The 20148-nt window shown below is 48.3% G+C and overlaps 1 protein-coding gene across 11 annotated transcripts in view; it reads left to right on the forward strand.

Annotated features, from left to right (window-relative positions):
* The first annotated feature begins 19652 nt into the window (after positions 1-19652).
* LOC147659352 (splicing factor U2AF 35 kDa subunit-like) overlaps positions 19653-20148 on the forward strand; it is a 189953-nt gene continuing 189457 nt past the window's right edge. For 7 of the 11 annotated variants that reach the window (XM_086951808.1, XM_086951813.1, XM_086951807.1 and 4 more), the window contains exon 1: positions 19671-19792. Coding sequence is in view for 4 of the 11 variants with exons in the window: in XM_086951811.1 (XP_086807937.1) it covers positions 19749-19792 (44 nt within the window). In the remaining 7 variants the exon portion in view is untranslated. Of the gene's footprint in view, positions 19793-20148 lie in introns of all 11 variants that reach the window. The other 4 variants (XM_086951811.1, XM_086951816.1, XM_086951810.1 and 1 more) reach the window with 1 other exon arrangement.

The raw sequence follows: 20148 nt of genomic DNA on the forward strand, positions 1-20148 counted from the left end.
GCAGTTGGGATCATTGGCGTAGTGGCCGGGTCGCTGGCATCGGTGGCAGGTAACGTTGGCGCGGAACCCTGGTCGCATCGGGAGGCTCCCTCTGCCGGCCGGGGGCGGGGTGTTGCTGGCGGGAGCCACCGGGACGGTGTCTCTGCCCCGACCCTGGCCTCCTCCTCCCCCTCGGGGGCGATGGAGCCCTTGAGCGGCTCTGTTCTGTTCGCTGGGCCCGTTTCGGGTAACCGGGTGCTTTCCCATCGGTCAGCCTTGGCGGCGAGCTGCCGAGGTTCAGTCAGTTTACTGTCCAGGAGATGCTGCCTGAGCTCGATGAAGCAGTTGTTAGAAAGGTGCTCCCATACAATAAGGTCAAAGAGTTGCTCGTAAGTGGTTACCTTGCTGCCCTTGATCCACCCCTCGAAGGCTCGGCTAAAGAAGTTCACGTACTCCACCCAAGTTGTACCCGGGATCCGTTTGCAGTCGCGGAACCTCTGGCGGTACATCTCGGGCGTGAGTCCGTATCGAGTGAGGAGGGCGGCTTTCATATGGTCGTAGGAGGTCATCTGATGGTCCGGGAGTTGCAGCAGGGCGTCTCGCCCTTCGTTGACGAATCTCCCCCATAACCCGGCACCCCAGTCGCTCCGGGGAATCCGGTGGGAGGTCATGGCTACTTCGTAGGCTTTGAACCATTGCTGGATATCATCGTTCCGGTAATATTCTCTGACGACATCCTTTGGGATGTGGACCTTGGGGTCCGTACTGACAGGGGGGCTCGGGTGCCCGGGGACCCCGAGATCTTTGTTCTGCCTCCGAATCTCTAGTTCCTTTAAGCTGCGCTCATGCTCGTAGGCTAGCTTTTTCTCTTCTAACTCTCTCTGCCTTTGTTTCTCTTCTCGCTCCTCTCGGAGCCGCAAGTGTTCCAAAGTTATTTTTTGTTCCGCCAATTTGAGTTCTCCATCTAAGCGAAGTCGAGCCAGTTCCAATTCGTGGAGCCTGCTCTTTTCTCGTTCTCAGGCCTCCTCTGGTGAGAGACCCGGTCTTCTTTCTTCTGTCGGCACGGTGCTTGTTTCGGTTGTCTCGAGGCTTTGGTTTTGGGGTAGGGCCGTACCCGTCTCTGCCCAAGATTCCAGGGCGTGTTTGAAGTCCTCTTTCGTGCTCAGTCCTGTGGTAGCAATGCCCAGTTCTATGCAGAATTGTTTTAGTTCTCTGTGGCTGTATTCTTCTAGTTTTTCCATCTGGAATTTTTCCGTTGTTCCGCTCTCTTTTGTTGTCATGGTGGTTGTGTGTCGTGGGGTGAGTTACCTTCTGTACGATTATGCGTAGGCTCGGATCGCGCCGCTGGCCACCAATGTTAGACGGAGACCCGGAGGGTCGGCCGAGTACAGGGGGAGAGGCCTCCGATGAGGGCCGTCTCCAGCGATCGTACAGACAAGTAACTTCCCCCCCACAGATGGACACCACACAAGGATGAGATCAACACACTTTATATAAGGTTCTTGAGGCAAGGTGATACGATACAGTGGGGTCAGGATACGAGGATCCTCCCAATTCTAGTCTCTGTAGGGAAAATGGTAGCGGGACAGTCTTAGTACCGGTCCGGTACAGGTTCGGCAAGAGGGAAGCTGCACAATCCTCGAGCTTGGGGATCTGCAAGGATGGGCCGCGGCAGCGCCAGCAGGCTAGGATGATAGTTCTCTGCAAGGATGGGCCGCGGCAGCGCCAGCAGGCTAGGACGAGGGTTCTCCGCAAGGAGGGCCGCGGCAGCGCCAGCAGGCTAGGACGAATGCTTACAACGAGGAGGGCCGCGGCAGCGCCAGCAGGCTCGGTTGATGTTTCACAGCAAGGAGGGCCGCGGCAGCGACAGCAGGCTAGGATGATGGTTCACGACGAGAAGGGCCGCGGCAGCGCCAGCAGGCCAAGACGATGGTTCACGTTGAAGAGGGCCGCGGCAGCGCCAGCAGGCTTCGGAGATGGATCACAAGGAAGGGCCGCGGCAGCGCAAGCAGGCCGTCAAGGATGAGTTCTTCACGGTGTCTCTCGACTCCAAGATACAACTGCCTTCCTGCTCTGGAGCTGCCCCAGTTATAGGTCTGGTCTCCTTTGATGTCCGGAAACTCGCGCTTGGAGGTCGGGAGGTCCGGGAAGAGGGAGTCCAGACACCCAGCAGGGGGGTGGAGCCAGCACCCGGGGAGGCCGGGGGCGATCGACACCTGGCGGGGGAGAGCCATTGACACTCCTTCTCCCATTGACCTGCCAAGTGGTCTCTTCACCTCCTGGGTGGATGGTGGTGCCTCGATGTCGGGGCCTGGCCAGGCCCAGGGTTGGGGTCGAGCCGAGGCCACGCGGCCTCGTGGTGTAGTGTCCAAAGATGGCGGCTGGGCCGGGGCAATGGTGCTGATGGGGGCCCGGGCCAGCCGATACTGGGGTGTTCGGGAGCTGGAGTCCCGTTGGGGACGGGTTGTTGGTTGCCTCGGTGGGTTGCCGGGATGGCTCTTGCTGGGAATACAGGGAGAGCCGGGGTCCGGGCCCTGTCATGCGGGGAGGGAGCGAGCCTTCCACGAGGCCTGTCCAACAACGGTGATGGATCAAGCCCTGATCTCTTGACTGGGTAAGAGTATTCTGCTTAATTCAGAAATTCTGTCCATTACCACCCCCTTTTCTGAATCGTTTTGTCCACCATAAGCGTGGAAGGGTATACTCAGATGTGAGTCCCTTGCTCATTGCACCATCAGGATTCAAGCAAGCCGGGCCGATGACGGCTGTAATGCCAGAAACCGGTCCCCGGAAGCTTGTTTCCTTCCCAGTATAAGAATTGGCTTGGTAGTTTGGTTTGCCCTGTTCCCATGATGCACTGGGACAGGGACAGACTAATTTGCATGTAGCCAGGTTCTGAGCTGGGATGGTGCAGTGAGCTAAAAAACGGTGATGGATCAAGCCCTGATCTCTTGACTGGGTAAGAGTATTCTGCTTAATTCAGAAACTCTGTCCATTACCACCCCCTTTTCTGAATCAGTGGACGAAGGCATCCGCTGCAGGTGATGAAGCAAGGATTCGCACGTTACGCGAGTTGCTTGAATTCAACCCCCTCGCATAAATATTAATATAGTAATCAATCTGTTTTCGTTTATTAATTTTACACTTTTACACTACACGTGGGTGTCCCAGAAACGCTTGCCTATGTGTTTATTAATCCTAACTACGCTTGCAACTGACTTGGTCGCTGCTATGCGGGATTTCAGTCTGCGCATGCGTCGGTCATACCCATGTGATGTGACGCACTCGTAGTTCTGGAGGGATTTTTCGCTCATGCGCAGTATTGCTAAAATGGCCGCTTTGTTTTTTAACATGCTCTCTGCTTGCCACCGCTGCTTTGGCTCAGCTGTCTATTTCTACTTAATTCCTAATGCGGATGATACCCAATTGGTGGTTGGGCTTCCCCAGCCGGCGAACCAACCCGACCTGCTGCACACATGTTTAGCCAGGGTCTTCACCTGGATGTGCAACTCAGCACTTAAACTTAACGGTTCAAAAGCCGAACTGATGATGCTGGGGAACTCCCCTCCCTCCTTGTCCCCTAGCAGCTGGCCTAGCTGTCTGGGAGCGCCACCTACCCCAAAACAGGAGATTAAGAGCTTGGGGGTGTGGCTGGAGCAGGACCTATCCTTCAAGACACACGCAAAAAAGACCGCAGTCGTGTGTTTCGGCCTGCTCCGGTCAGCCCGGAAGATCCTACCCCTCCTCCCGATGGCCACTAGGAGGTTACTAATCCAGGGTCTCATCATTTCACGGCTGGACTACAGCAATGCGCTGTTTCTGGGGGCTCCAGAATCAACTCTAAACAAATTGCAACAAGTGCAAAATGCTGCCGCCAGGCTGTTGACGGACCTTCCCAGGCGGCAGTCAGCCCGACCTGCGCTGAAGGCGCTCCACTGGCTCCCTGTGAGAGAGAGGGTGAAGTTTAAAGCACTCTGCATGGCTCACAAAATCTTGCAGGGAAAAGGGCCCCCTATCCTGCGGAGTATGGTCCAACCTTATAAGGCCTCTCGCGCCCTCCGCTCAGACCACCAACATCTCTTGCAAGTCGCGAAAGTAAAAAAAGCCAGGACTGGCGGTAGAAGATTTTCTGTCAACGTGGCAGCATTATGGAACTCTCTTCCGCATGCCCTTCGCTCCGAAACTGGCACCTTGCGATTTCGCAAACTTTTAAAGACTCATCTGTTCCCTGCTTAGTGCTCTGCTGTTTTGGTGTATACTCTGGACGAGCGCTGGGATGCCCAAGGGTAACCACGCGCTATACAAGATTCAATAATAATATAGATATTATAAAGTAAGGGGTGCAGTGAAGCTAATCATGGTATACAGTGTATTCATTTTTTCTGTGTTTCTAAATTGTTTTCGCTCACTTTTCATGTGACACACTTTGGTGGCCTGGGAGCTGTGCGCCACTCCATCTTTGAAGCCCATGTCACCCTAACCACGTGATGAGGGAGAAAACGAATTGCGCAGGAGTGAACTAAGCCAGCTGGCTGCCGAAGCTCAAATGCTCCTGGGAAAGCGAGCTCTGCTCCAGGAGAAGACTTCGACTTGTACCTGAAATGTTACATTTTATGATAATGTTTGTGTGCCCTATTGTTTCGGCACTCTTATGCCATGGGAACTGGAATGTAAGGGGTGGGTTCAAATTAATACATATTAATTATGTGAACTCCAAATTCTAGGTGGTGACAATGACCTAACCACCTCTCTTGTCCAATCCAAAGTTGGGGATCCTTTCATTTGCAACATTTGTGGGTGGTCCACTGACCCGAAAACAGTATAACTAGTCTAGTTTAGCTAGAGAAATTGTCCGACTTGTCCGAATAGCCGACCTGTCACTGACCCTACGAACTCTATAGGTGATTGATACAGAGAGCTGCGGAGCACTCTGTCCGTAATTTCCACAAACTTAGTACTGGGGTGGAGGAGCTTTTTAAGTGCTGGCGAAGCACTTTGCTGGGAGATTCGAGAACCCAATCGGGGTTATTGGCAGATTCCTTGCAGAGAGGGCGTAGCGCAGGCGTTGCATCCGAAGCTGCCGGTGTTGGTCGTACCCTTCCGTGAGCCCAGTCCTGATCCAATCCTGGGGTGATCCTATCCTGACTGTCCGTGAGCTGTACCTGCTCGCCTACTGGCATGCCAAGTCCTTGAGGGTCCTTTCCCGCCTTTCCCAACTGACCCGTGGCCAGGGTTAGTCCTCATTCTGTCCTAGGTAAATATAAATTTATGTGGGTGTTCGTCCTTCTAAAATCTTTCTCTCCTATTTTCCAAATAAAGCAATCTTGCCTGTGATTTATCTCTGACTTTAAACTCTGATGAAAATATTCTTTTAGCATTTTCCATATCTCTCCCCTACCCTTACTCAAATGCTGAATTGTTTGCATATTTAGTATGTTCCACTATTACCCTTCCTATAGAAGTTGCATTTATTCTAAAGCAATTGTTTCCCAATTCTCTTAGTATTTTCCAATTAGCTTTTAGTAGTATGTTCCCTTGTTCTTACCTATCCTTTAGTGATGAAATAGCATGTTCCTTCTCATAGTATCCTTCTGAAAATTAATGATTCTCACTCTGATTCATAGTTATATCGTGTTTTTGATCTTGGTTATAGATGTTCTCATTTATGTAAATTTCATTCTCATGGCATATGCAAACCTTTTATGATTTAGATAAAACCTTTAAAACTTCCTGTGTTTGTGGTTATTACAAGGTTATACACAAAACATAAATGTATGTGGTATTAGTGTTATCTGCCTAGGCTTAAATTTAGCTCCTGATCCATTGTGGTCAGAGGTACCTGTTCTCGAGGATTGGTAAGTCAAGTACACATGAAATATATAGAAAGTAAGAACCCCGAATTGCTGATAGCGCTGTGAAGGTTACCTGATTCATGAAAAAAATTATTGAAGGGCCCAATAGCGTATATTTTGGAAAATAAGGATCGGGTGACCTGCGCGCTCTATCAGTAATTTTCTGGTAGCAGAATGATGGTTAGGACTAGTTAAGATAGGTAGATAAGATATTTGCTGATGAAACCGTGAAAATAAAATGTGCTGCTAAAAATAAAAATCTTTTCTTTCAGTTATCGATCGATTTAAATACTATTGGTTTTGAAATGTTATAAAAGTATTATTCTGTGAAATGCTGCTATATGATTTAATGTATTAACAAATTGTTAGTGATTGTTCTATGTTGTCTGGAATCCCCGGGGAATAGTATAGCGGGTGGTGAGCAGAATCCACTTAGCTGTGAGGTCATTGGCTGCGAGGAAGATTAGTGCATGGTTAGGTAGAACCTGAAGTGCTAATTAGGATTTTCTGAGTGAATAGTTGAATAAATGATAGCAACGAGTCCGCTAATGAAACTTTAGTTGTGATATTAGCTAGTAAGGGTCACACGAGGAAGGAGTAGTAGGTTCATCGGAGCTTGAATGATAGCAAAGGAGTGCCTTGGTGAAACTTTAGACTTAGTATATATCCCGGAAAGAGTGGATGAGTCAAAGAAGTAACAGGTTCTCTAATGCTTGTGTGAAAGGGTAGCTATAGTGTATGAAAAGTAGACAGAAGAAGTTTACTTGCAGTGAAACTTTCTTTCTTTTTAGATACTCGAGCACAGTGGTGAATGTTATACGTTGTTAACTAAATTGAGCACTTGCACTTTAAGAAAAATTCAAAGTTTCCGTTACCTTGTGAAGGAGGGAGTCGGTCGCTAAGCCGCGCTGACGTCACTCCATGCCGCGCTGGTATTGGTTGAAACAGCGGGTGAGTAACGAAGCTGGTATTGTAAAGGAGGGGTGAGAGCCGAAGCGTGAGACCGCGTCTCGCGAAAAGGCCGCGCACCCATTGGTCGAAATTATTTGCAATCACAGGGTTGATTGGTTGTTGCATCTGTTGAGAGACGCACTGGTATTGGAGGAGGATTTGTAAACAAAGAGGTTGTAGCTGACCACGGAACTTTTAGTTACACAGTCTATGTGGTATCCCGAATTCTTACCTGATCCACAACTTTTAGGTTTTCGCAAAGATCAGATGCTAAGAGGTAGACCTTATAATATGTACGGAAGCAAGAGAAAATGTCATTTGCTGACAAATTCAAAAATTATTTCAAGAAAGACAAGCCCATTAGAACTAGAGAAGGTGTAATCATTCCACCACCTAATACTCCTGCATCATTCATGATGTTTGACAAAGGTTATCACACATAGGTGGTGAACGAATGTTGACTCTGAAAACGGGGATCAACTGTAACCTCTGTATAGCCAGGGCTTAGACCCTGAAAATGGTGCTGGCAGGAATCCGCACTTTTTTGCCATAGCAACCAGCCCTCGGGATGAATGCTGGAAACATTAAAAGAGGAATTTCTCAACATGGCCTGTAAATCACTCAGGGAAGAACTGGTGTAATTATTCCAATGGGGATATTCACCCAAATCAGGAATCAAAGGAGCATTTAATTTTTTAGAAGTAGCCAATCCAAAGCAGGTGGTTTGTGAAATAGAAGCATTCAAAAACAACATATGGTTCGGGATGAGGCATGCACGATGCAAAGCCTCAGTGCCTTGACTTGCCAACTTTTAGAACCCCAAACAGATGAAGATTGCTATGGTATGCTTGCTGGTATTCCGTATATTGTTACAGTTTCCCAAACGTGTAGTTTGCGGTTAGAATGTCCTGTTTCCTCCTCCACATGGGAGGCTCAATGTTTCCATGTGGCCTTCTATCCCAATCTTGAAAGCAGAGTTCAACAAGATGAGTCGAATAAGAGCTCTTTTGTCCCAGAAGGAAGTTGCCCTTACATCTGCGCGTGAAACATTCATCCTTCACGTTGCAAACACTCGTACTGAGGTACATGACTTGTTAAATACAGATCTGCCCCTGCATTTCAGTGCTTTGATTCACACAATCTTTAATGCCTCATCAACCATGGGCCTGGCACACTTTTCTAAAGTAGTAAGTTCTGGCCTTGTGACCTCATTCCAAGCTATATTTGGTGTGATCCCAGCATTTTTTCATTCGATTTTTTCGAGTGTCTTTGGCTGATTCCCGTTAATTCTCGCTTTGAGAGCCGGCATACTGCTGTTAATTTGTTTGCTCCAAAATTGATGCACATTCTGTGCCCCACGACGATCTGCCCCGACTGCTCCAGCTTCATAACTGGATGCTAGAATACTATGGATCGCTACCTCTGGCGACTCTGAGTGTCAGGGACTGTCCGGGACTACGTGGGGAACACAGTCAGGGACTTGGGCAAGAACTGGGCATGGGGTAGAAAACTTACACAGGAAGAGGAGTACAGCGCTGCCCAGGATCATACAGGGAGTCAGAGGAGAAAGAGGAATCCAAAGGGGAAGACTGTAAAAGTGAACAAGATGGATAAGACTTAGAAAGGAAGGGCACTCACAAAGCAATTTAGCATTCAGAATAACTACACCCAGGACGAATGTGCAAGACATATATATATGAAACAACATTAACAATAAAGGGGGGTGTGGGGTAAAGCACTCAGGAGCTCCACATGGGAAGACTGAAGCTCAGTAAGTTTCTTACCCACAATTGCTGTTACAGATACTGACTGCAAATACCCACATGTAGGATATGGATGCAAAGGCAGGGTCTGTGGACCTTATATCTATAGTGATGTTATAAATGTAACTCAAAGACAATACTCACAGTGAACAGGAAACACCACCTAGGTAGTCAGCTGTGCCCACGGATCCTGGCGATCAAACAGGAACACGCAAGGCATTAAGAGCAATAAGTTAGAACTAAACACAAGCACAATAGACAAGGAGCTAGCAAGGAGGAGTGCTTCACAGGAAAGGAAGGAAATGACAGGGCACAATTGGCAGAAAGCAGATAACACACACAAGGCAACAGAAACAAGACAGCAGAATAGAAATACAGCAAACTAGAACTGGAACCAAGGAAATGGGAAGAAGGGCAGGGGCTGGAAAAGGATATACAGAAGGGAAGTCTACAAGGGTATACTAGAACAGTGCAGGTTAAGGCATGGGTACTCATAGTACGGCCCGCGGGCCGATGGCGACCCGGCAAGCCTTCCTTGGCAGCCCGCGGACCTTGCAAACATTGTACCCATGTATTATTATTTTTTTTTTTTTAAGAGTGTCTGCTGCAGCGCGACTCTGAGAGTCTCTGCTGCTCTGTGGGGGCCGGGCGATTCTCGCATAGCCAGAGTGGAGCTACAGGGGCATAAGATGAGGTGAAATACAACAAAGCCTCATTAGCATGCAAATGGCCTTAAATGACCTGTGAAGTGCTTGGGTGCGGCTGTGTGTGTGTGCGCCTGGAAGCTGTCTCAGCCCAGGCTGACACACAGGCAGGGTGGGATGACAGAGGGTGACCGAGGGAGGTAGAGAGAGGGAGAGAGGGAGAGAGGGGGGAGAGCGAGGGAGAGAGGGAGGGAGACGGGGAGTGAGAGAGGGAGGGAGACGGGGGAGTGAGAGAGGGGGAGAGTGAGAGAGGGGGGAGTGAGAGAAGGGGGGAGTGAGAGAGGGGGGAGTGTGTGATAGAGGGAGTGAGAGAGGGGGAGTGAGGGAGGGTGTGAGAGAGAGACAGACAGAGGTAAGGAGACAGAGAGAGACAGACAGACAGACAGAGGGAGGGATGGAGAGAGGGAGGGAGGGAGGGGGAGAGGGAGAGGGAGAGGGAGCGAGAGAGGGAGGGAGTGAGTGAGGGGGTGAGTGAGTGAGTGAGGGAGTGAGTGAGGGAGTGAGTGAGTGAGAGGAGTGAGAGGAGTGAGAGAGAGAGGGAAGGAGTGAGAGAGAGAGGGAAGGAGTGAGAGAGAGAGGGAGGGAGAGAGAGAGAGGGAGTGAGAGAGGGAGGGAGAGGGAAGGAGCGAGGGAGGGAGGGAGGGAGAGAGAAAGGGAGGGAGGGAGAGAGGGAGAGAGGGAACACGGGAGGGAGTGAGAGAGAGGGAGTGAGGGAGGGAGAGAGAGAGGGGGAGAGAGGGAGTGAGGGAGAGAATGAGTGAGGGAGAGAGGGAGGGAGAGAGAGGAGTGAGAGACAGAGGGCGTGAGAGAGGGAGTGAGAGACAGAGGGAGTGAGAGAGAGGGAGTGAGAGACAGAGGGAGTGAGAGAGAGCGGGAATGAGAGAGACAGACAGGGAGGGAGCGAGGGAGGGTGGGAGCGAGGGTGAGAGAGAGAGGGAGCGAGGGAGCGAGGGAGGGAGAGAGAGGGAGAGAGGGAGCAAGAGAGGGAGCGAAACAGGGAGCGAGAGAGGGAGGGAGAGAGGGAGGGAGAGAGGGAGGGAGGGAGGGAGGGGGAGGTGGAGGGAGAGAGTGAGTGAGTGAGAGGGAGTGAGAGAGACAGAGGGTGGGAGTGAGGGAGGGAGAGAGAGAGAGGGAGCGAGGGAGGGAGAGAGAGGGAGAGAGGGAGCAAGACAGGGAGCGAGGGAGGGAGAGAGAGAGCAAGGGAGGGAGAGAGAGGGAGAAAGACAGGGAGCGAGGGATGGAGAGAGGGAGCGAGATAGAGAGGGAGAGAGAGAGGGAGAGAGAGAGGGAGGGAGAGAGAGAGAGCGAGAGAGGGAGTGAGTGAGGGAGGGAGAGAGATGTGTGTATGCCGGGTCTGGTGGCTCAGTGGACGAAGGCATCCGCTGCAGGGACCTGTGATCAACCTCATGGTCAAAGTTTTTTTTGTTGATCTAGCCCGCACCCTCCCCCACTGACCCCGTCCCCCACCGGTGCGGCCCTCGGAAACAAACCACACTGTAAGTTTGGCCCCCCAGGAGAAAGTTTGAGAGTACCCATGGGTTAAGGAATCAAGAAAACAAAGTAGCATAGAAGGCAGTGCTGGGGCAGGAACAAGAAGTGAGCAAAGGCTTAGGAGTCAAGGCAGCAATGCAGACAGTGCTGGTTCAGGAACAGGGAATTACCAAAGCTTCAGGAGTCAAGGTAGCACTACAGGCAGTGCTAGTTCAGGAAACAGGGAAATTACTTTAGCTCAGGAGGCAAGGTAGCGCTTCAGGCAGTGCTGGTTCAGGAACAGGGAAATACTAAAGCTTGAGGAGTCAAGGTAGCACTGCAGGCAGTGCTGGTTCAGGAACAGGGAAATACCAAAGCTTCAGGAGTCAAGGTAGCACTGCAGGCAGTGCTAAATCAGGAACAAGGAAAACAGCAGCAGGTCAGGAACAAGGCATACCTAAAGCTTAGGAAACACTGGAAAAAAGAATAGCAAAAACTCAGGAAACACTGGAACAAGGATTGGTCTCATCGATTAACAGCTAAAATGACCAATCTTGGCCTGAAGGGAGCTGGGGCTTAAAAGAGCTCACAGTAATCACATGCAGCTGGTGTGAGCAGGCTAGCAGCAGCCAGTCACAGGTGAGCTGAATTCCTCCACCCATCCTTGGCCTGCAGGGGAGGAGACAAAGCAGTGAGCAGAGAATTCTGGTTAATGGAATTTTAAGCATAAGCAGGCTGGCTTCAAGCATAAGCAGGCTGGCTTCAAGCATAAGCAGGCTGGCTTTCACAAAACCCGGCATGGATTGGGAATGGATGTCAATTCCCAAATAGTGTCCAAATGGCTGGGAGTCAAGATATGAATGCAGGGAAAGTCCAGCCCATCTGCGCCCGTCCGCGACGGGTCGGATCCAGGGGCCACATCCCCTTGTACTTTACCCCCAAACCCTCTTATTGCATATTCCAGAGATGTTCTCTTCAGTCTCAGATCATAGTACTGCTTACACAGCACGCCTCTGAACTGTCATCTAGCCCCCATATCCTGTTCTTACTGTAATCTTTCACTTTCCTCCCTCCCTTCCCTAACGAATACCGCAACTTGCAATTTCCCTTCTTCTCAAACCCGGTCCATACATATAAACCCTTCCCAAGTGTACATGTTCATCAGCCTAAATTGTAGGCCTCTAGTTAAACATAAGAGAGACATCTTTGATCTCCTCACCTCTTCGCAACCAGCGGCTCTATTCCTTACTGAGACCTGGCTTAAAGACTACTCCGGTTCGGACATTGCATCTGCCCTCCCTGACAACTACACGTACACAGGAAAAAACAGAGTGGGGAAAGAGGGTGGAAGTATAGCCATAATTTTCAACAGATTCTACTCCTGTAAATGGGAGGATCTTGATATACCTAACAGTGAAGCGGGGTATTTTAAACTTCTGTTATCTCCCAATTTCACCCTCTCAGGGATGCTCATATATCGCTCTCCTGGCCCTGCTAGTTCCTGGGCCCATGTCTTTCCTGAGTACATAGCTCCTTTACTTCAGAACTCCACCAATTTTTTGATTATAAGTGATCTAAATTTGCATTTTAATGATCCTTCTTATTCTATCAGCACCAATCTTCTTCAGGATCTTGCAGCCCTTAATATCACTTTACACAATTCTGGCCCTACCCATAAGGCTGGAAACCTTCTTGATCCTACTGTTTCAAATCTAGAAACCATTATATGCAGACCATCTTTACCCATTCTTTGTTTGTCCAACATCCCCTCTACCTCCACTGAATCCAGACCTACCAGGAACTGGAAAAATTTGGACCCTATCAAACTTAACTCTTGTCTTGAAAATACCAGGCCCCTTACTGAAGTCACCAACATTAAAGCGGAGGCTATTATTCATAGCTGGCTCACCAAAGCTGCTAGCCTATGTTTACCCCAGCAAAAGAAAAAGCACAATCTACACCATCCTCCTGCGCCTTGGTTTACCGACGCACTGAAAAAAGAAAAAACTATATGTAAAAACCTTGAGCGCAAGTGGCGCTTACACTATGATCTAGGCTCCAAGCAAACTTATAAGATTGCCTTAACTAACTACCACTCAGTCTGCAAATCTGCCAAAATGGAATATGTCAATACAACCATACTCGAGGCACAAAATCGCCCCAAGGCACTCTTTAAGGTTGTACAAGAACTTTCTGGTGCAGCTTGTCAGCCCAAAGCGCCTTGTTTAGATGTTTCACAGTGTAATTTCTTGGCTGAATTTTTTATTTCTAAAATCGACACAAATCTATTTCCTCTTCTTCCTCCCCTAAATTACCTGATATAGTCACTCCTTGTGATCCTGAGGCTTCTGTGGGCATGCACCCCACACCCCTACAACAGAATAGCCCCCCTAACAGATCTGATCCTGTGATCTTTCTCGAATCTGAAGCCTTAGAGGAAACCTCCCTTTTACCTGTTCAACATATCTGTAATTGGGATCTCCTTAATAGCTCTATACTTCTCAATATTATTAGTAGTATTAAGTCTGGTTCTCCACTGGATCCACTTCCCCCTCAAATTCTAAAAATTCTGGACACCTCCTCCCTTAATCTTATTTTGGATTTACTCAATTCTTCTCTTAGAGAAGCCACGGTACCTTCCACATGGAAACATGCCATGATTGTTCCTTTATTAAAAAAGACTAATGCCGACCCTAATAATCCATCCAATTTCCGCCCCATCTCCCTCCTCCCTGTTTTCTCAAAAATACTGGAAAAACACATCAATACACAACTTACCCAGCATGTTGAATCCAATAATATTCTTCATCCATCTCAATCAGGTTTTAGATCCAGTTTCTCAACAGAATCCACTCTGCTGGGGGTCTCAGAAACCATTCGATGCCAAGTGGATGGGGGGGAAACCGTGGCACTCATTTTGCTTGATCTGAGTGCCACATTTGACACGGTTTCCCACCCCATCCTTATCAAAGCCCTTAAATCATCTGGCATTACTGGCCCAGCCCTCAACTGGTTTGTTAGTTTTCTGTACCTTCCAAGTCTTCTCCTCTTCTTCTGTCTCTCAAACCTACCAATCGGCGTATGGTGTCCCCCAGGGCTCTATTTTGAGCCCTTTCCTTTTCAATTTGTATGTCAGATCTTTGGCTACAATTGCGGAACAAGCTGGGTTAATCATCTTCTCATACGCCGATGATACACAGATCATCTATTCTCTTTCAACTGGTTCTCACTCCACTCCCTCTTCCCTCAGTGTAGGGCTTAGTAACATCGCCACATGGATGCACGAAAACAAACTCAAGTTGAACGGGGGGAAAACTGAGCTTCTTCTGTTTGGTAAGAACACTAATCTGTGGGGGCCCTAACATTGGCCCTCTCAGATGGGTACCCTCCCCGCTCCCTCAAAAACAGCACGCAATCTTGGCATCATTTTTGATGACCAACTCTCCATGAAGCACCACGTGGTCAAAACCTCTTCCACCTGTATAACCATCATTAAGTGGCTCCGCAAGATCATTTAGATGCTCCCTCAGGTGACACAGAAAACTGTAGTCCAGGCCTTAATCACCTCTAGACTGGACTACGGCAAAATTCTTCTCCTGGGGGCGTGCAAAGAGGTGACCCGTAAACTACAGACAGTCCAAAACATGGCAGCTCGGCTGCTCTGTAAACTTCCCAACTTTTCCTCCACTTCTGATTCCCTTCGTAAATTACATTGGCTACGCATTGAAAGCCGTGTGAAATTTAAGGCTCTTTGCTTCATGCACAGAACCAATGCAGGTTTGGCCCCTCCCTACCTTAGGACCTTGGTTCACCGGTATTGCCCTACTCGCACTCTCCGTTCATCTTATCAGTATAGGTTTCAAGTTCCCAGAGTTAGGAGAGCCAGAATGGGTGGTCGCTCTTTTTCCGTTCTGGCTCCCCTCCTCTGGAACTCCCTTCCATCTCCCCAGCGCACTGAATCTTGTTACCTCAAGTTCCGCAGAGAAGTCAAAACTTGGTTATTTAACCAATTATCTACCTCTTCTTCTTTCAGTTTGTTCTCTACCTTAATTTGGTTCTAGCGCCGGAAAACCTTCGGGTAGCTGCGCGCTTTACATGCTTAAATATAATAATAATAATAATAATAATAATAATAATAATAAGGGAAGTGTCTGGAAGCATATTAGAACACCTGAGAGATTTAAAGGATAACATCTGGGTAGACAGACATCCTCTGCCACGCATACATGACCTCCTCACTCTCATCAAGGGTGCGAGTTGCTTTAGCGTCCTAGACCTTTCCTCCGCCTACCACCAGGTAGAGCTTCACCCAGACTCCTGCCACCTTACTTCATTTGTAACCCCCTATGTTGCAAAAGAAGATGAGACATAGGTGGTTTAAGGAGTCTTCTTTGTTAGTACCTTTCACCATCACAGGTTCCAGTCAGCTAGAGTCAGCTGTGGAATGTTAAACAACTATCTCTAGGCACATACCAAGGGGGGCAGGGAGAAGAGGTGAGAGAATGTACCATTATATAATATTATAACACACCTCCTTACATAAGGTTGGCAAAAGAAGGAAGGAAGGAAAATCAGGATGGGAGAGGAGAAAAGAGAGAGAGGAGGAGAGGAAAAAATAGGAGAAGAGCAGAAGAACTAAAATTAGCTAAACAGTGCACAAAAAAGCTGCAAAACAAAATCATTTACCACAATAGTCTCTAAGCCACACAGGTGTGGATTTTGATCTTTGAGATCTCCTGGGAACAACAATTTCCATCTCACTCCTTTCGTTAGGAATGACTTCCGTTCCCACAACTTGCTTGTGAGGGACAATCTAGTCCATGCTCCAGGTTTGTCCATTTTCTAGATGGACCACATTTCTGCCCACCCTAGATATTTTGACAGGGTCAGAAAATCTATTAGCCTCCTTCCTGCGTGGTTTGGGAAGGTCGATACAGACCCAATCTCCTTCTTTAAACATTCTGGATTTAACATGTTTGGTTAGGTCATACCTGTTCTTATACTTGGACTGGTGTTCATCCACCCTCCTGGTGATTTTGTTGCAGTCCACAACACACATACTCTTTTTCCGCAACCCTGGAGGAGAAAGTCTGGTTTAAGGAACTCTACCTTTCAAGGAGGTAAAAGGGGAAACCCCTGTGACACTATTGGGGGTTGAACAAAAGGCCCATATAGTATCTTGTAAAGCATCTTTAGCAGGGAAGTAACTCTGGTCTCTGTAAGCATTCCTTGAACAGGCAGTTCATCCGTTCAAGTAACCCATTTGCATGGGGACAATACAAGGGAGTTTTGTGGTGGGCAATGCAGATTTCAGATAAAAATTCTTTCATATTTTCTGAAGTGAATTGCACCCCGTTATCAGTAACAAGGACGTCTGGGATACCTTCATCAAAGAAGCCACCTTTCAAATATTGAATGAGTACATCGGTGTTGATTTGGTGCACATACTTAAAAAACACCCAACGAGTGTGATTGTCCACTAATACCAAAATATAGCGTTCATTTAACTTTTTAAGATTGAGGGGACCAATAATGTCAAGAGCTAGTTTTGACCATGGGCAATCTGGGACTTCAACAGGAGAGGGGGTGGGGTTTCCGAGATTGGTGCATTTGATCAGAGCGACTACACTCCAGACAGTCTCTCACAATGTTGTATGCCATGACACCCATTCCTGGCAACCAGTAATCCAGGCAGATTTCGTTTTTTGTGAGACTACACCCTAAATGTCCAATGTGGGCTAAATCAACAATCTTTTCCCTCAATTTTACTGGCAGAATGATTTTCACGACCCTACAAACAGTTCCCTCTAGTATATTTAATTCCAGCCTTACATCCCAATATTTACTCAATGGCGCTGGGACTTAATTTTTAGCAGCAGGGCAACCACTTTTTATATATTCCTTGAGGGCATTCATTTCTTCATCTATTAGTAAACAACTATTTAATTCCTTTTTATTCAAGCAAGACAATTTAAGTATGACATCATCAGATTACTATTGGTCAGTTCCTTCATCAACCTCAGGCGGTGAGCGAGATAAAAAAATCGGCTACAACATTCTGTATTCCGGGTACATATTTGACTCTAAAATTATATCCTTCTAGTCTCAGAATCCATCTAGCAATACTCTGTGTGGTTTTGACCTTTCGTGGTGAACGCATACATGAGAGGCATATCGTCGGTCTTTACAGTAAAAGGCATGCCCCACAAGAAGAAACAGAAATGTTTAATTGCCCAAGGACAGGCAAGTGCCTCTTTCTCCACCACTGAGTAGTTTACTTCCGCACTTTTAAGCGCATGAGAAGCAAAGGCAACCACTTGTTCTTTGCCATCGACGTACTTGGTAAAACTAGCCCCCAACCCTTTATTGCTGGCGTCAGTGCAAAGAACAGTGGGTTTATTGGGTACGAATCTACACAAGGACGGGCCAGAAGCAATGCTCTCCTTCACCGCTACAAAAGCATCATGACAATCATTTTTCCATAAAAAGGGTGTCCTGGACTTCATTAGGTTTCGTAACGGTTCCACGATGCTGACATGATTTGCAACAAATTTAGCACAGTATTCAGATAAGTCCAGGAATGATTTACGGTCTTCAACACAAGTCGGAGCAGCAGTATTTTTGATTGCTTTCACAAGATCTACTTTAGGATTGACACCATCTTGAGAGATGGTGTGCCCAAGGTATTCAACAGACCCTATGGCAATGCGACATTTTTCCTTTTTTAATGTCAGACCTGCTTTTTCAAGATAAGTTAACACGTGCCTCAGCATTGTATTGTGTTCCTCTACATCTTTCCCATATATGATGATGTCGTCTTAAAAACAAAGGGTTCTTGGAAGGTCCTTCAGCACATGTTGCATAATCCTTTGGAAGGTATCGGCCGCTGAAGCCAACCCAAAAGGCATGCGTATGTACTGAATGCCCTGAGGGGGGTTACAAATGAAGTAAGGTTGCGGGAGTCTGGGTGAAGCTCTACCTGGTAGTAGGCAGAGGAAAGGTCTAGGACGCTAAAAAAACTTGCACCCTTGATGAGAGTGAAGAGCTCATGTATGCGTGGCAGGGGATGTCTGTCTACCCAGATGTTATGGTTTAAATCTCTCGGGTCAACACAAAGTCTGATGTCCTTACTAGAAGCTTTGGTGGTGAGGACTATAGGAGCCAACCATTGGGAACTTTCAATCGGTTTGATGACTCCAAGTGTTAAAAGTCTGTCTAGCACTGCTTGGAGGGGGGCTTGCATCATAGTTCTGATGGGTCTGACTTTGTGGGCAATGGGTTTAGCGTTGGATTTGGGTTGATGGAGTGTTGGTAGTTTTTGAGCAGACCCACCTCTTCAGAGAAAACCTTGAGGAAATCCTTGCAAACCTCCATGCCTCCAACTGACGGATCCACCAAGAAAACCTGATTAGGACTGTTGGGATCTAATCTGACACCCAGTTCTCTTTGGTGCTTCCACCCCAACAAATTAGACCCTTTTTGTGTGACATAAATCTTGCCCACTGTACTCCTACTCTTGAATTCTACCTTCATGGTAGTCATCCCTAGCAGAGGTATGGGGCAACCATTATAGCCTGCAGCAGCTCAAGAAGATCGCTTTCTAAGGATTGGAGCGCTTTGTTTGATTTAAGAAAATCAGGTGCAAGCCTCACTGAGCGATTTAATGGAAGCAGGGAAATTCAGGGCTAGGCTAGTCTGCAAATAGTTCCTGCTCCTCCTTTGCTGTTTCTCGGGCTCTGTGGCGCGGCCATTGGAGGAGGGGGCAGGGGTGGAGCTGGGGATGCTTGTATCTCCTTTGCAGCTCTCTTCTGCTAATCCCTTCATTAGTTTTCCAGGCAGACCAGCTGGCTGAGACACTCTTGTTACTCAGCGAGTCAGTTTTATTATGGAACATTTCTTCCATCAGCATGATAATTAATAAATGCATGTAATAATTAACAGACTGACAAAAGAAATGTTGCAAAATGAAACAGACTCGCTGAGTAACCAAGGGTTTCTCAGCCAGCCGGTCTGCCTCTGGAAAGTTTTTAAGGCAGCTATAATCACGGTGCCGGGATTTGAAAACTAATTATCTGCTGAGTGCAGGAAGCACAGAGCACTGTCAGTTAACAAAAAGAAATATTTAACAAAAAGAAACATTCAGGACTAAAAGTAACAATATACTATCTGACCTCACATGAAGGCTTTAATCAAACCTATTAGAAATCCCTTCAGTTGCACTGAACAGTCTTTTCTTAACCTCTTTAAAGGTTCCTTTCCACACTGGCCAGTTTGTTTCTCTTTTTATACCAATTGCATCCTAATACTAACATACAAGTGGTAAATATAAACTCTTAAATTTTTTGTTTTAATTTTGATGACTTAGGTCCCAACAGCGAGACCTATTGGCTATGCCAATGCTTGTTAAGAACTTAAGCCCTGGCGTGTGCTATGGGTGAGATAGATCTCCACACTGACAGGTGGATACAATGAAAACCCACAGGCGCGCAAATCCTGGTCATTGCTTTGATTTACTCAGGAGGAAGTGCCACTCGAAGTGTTCACACAGTCAGCAGAAAATTGTCACTCACTCATTCATACACTGAAACCAAGGAAGAGTCACACATAAACAATGCAAAAGGTTGGCTGGTGTGCTTCAATACTCTTCATGTATTGTAACTGCCCCGATAGATACTCGAGTAATACAATGTAGCGCATTTCTCTCCTCAAGCGCCTTAGCACCTCTGGGTAAGGTCCGCGTGGGCGCTATTAACAAGCATTAATACGTAAGTCAGGCACGAGCAGCTTCTTGTTGGGCGATTTGTCCTTCTTCTGTGTCGCTGAGCCTTCCTGGCAGGCACGGCGACGCTTAGCTGCTCCCGCCCCCTCGTGACGTCAAAGGCTCCCGGGCGCGCTCCTCTGACGTCCCGCTCGCTGCCCTTTGTGACGTGCGCGGCTCGCGCTGACCCTGCGCACGGGCCGCCGTTGATGACGCGCGGGTCGCGCAGCGGCGCCTGGAGTGCTCTAGTTGTCCGGGCGGGCGGAGGAAGATGGCGGAGTACCTGGCCTCCATCTTCGGCACCGAGAAGGACAAGTGAGTGCGGGGAGGCCGGGGGGCGGCCCGGGGCCACCGGGGGGCAGTCAATGAATGGACGCCGGCTCTGGGGGCGACCAGGGCCAGGCCGCTCTCTCTGGGAGGCTCCAGCTCTCTGCCCGGGCCAACACAGGGCTGACTGCACAGGGGCCCCCTTCCCTGGCCCCACAAACACCCTACCCTGGGTCCACAGGGGCCCCCTGCCCTGGCCCCACAACCACCCTACCCTGGATACACAGATGCCCCTTTCCATACCCTGGCCCCACAACCACCCTACCCTTGATACACAGATGCCCCTTTCCATACCCTGGCTCCACAAACACCCTACACTGGCCCCACAGATTCCTACTTCTCTA

This window comes from Lissotriton vulgaris, unplaced genomic scaffold (assembly GCF_964263255.1).
Source record: "Lissotriton vulgaris unplaced genomic scaffold, aLisVul1.2 SCAFFOLD_1061, whole genome shotgun sequence".
NCBI lineage: Eukaryota > Metazoa > Chordata > Amphibia > Caudata > Salamandridae > Lissotriton > Lissotriton vulgaris.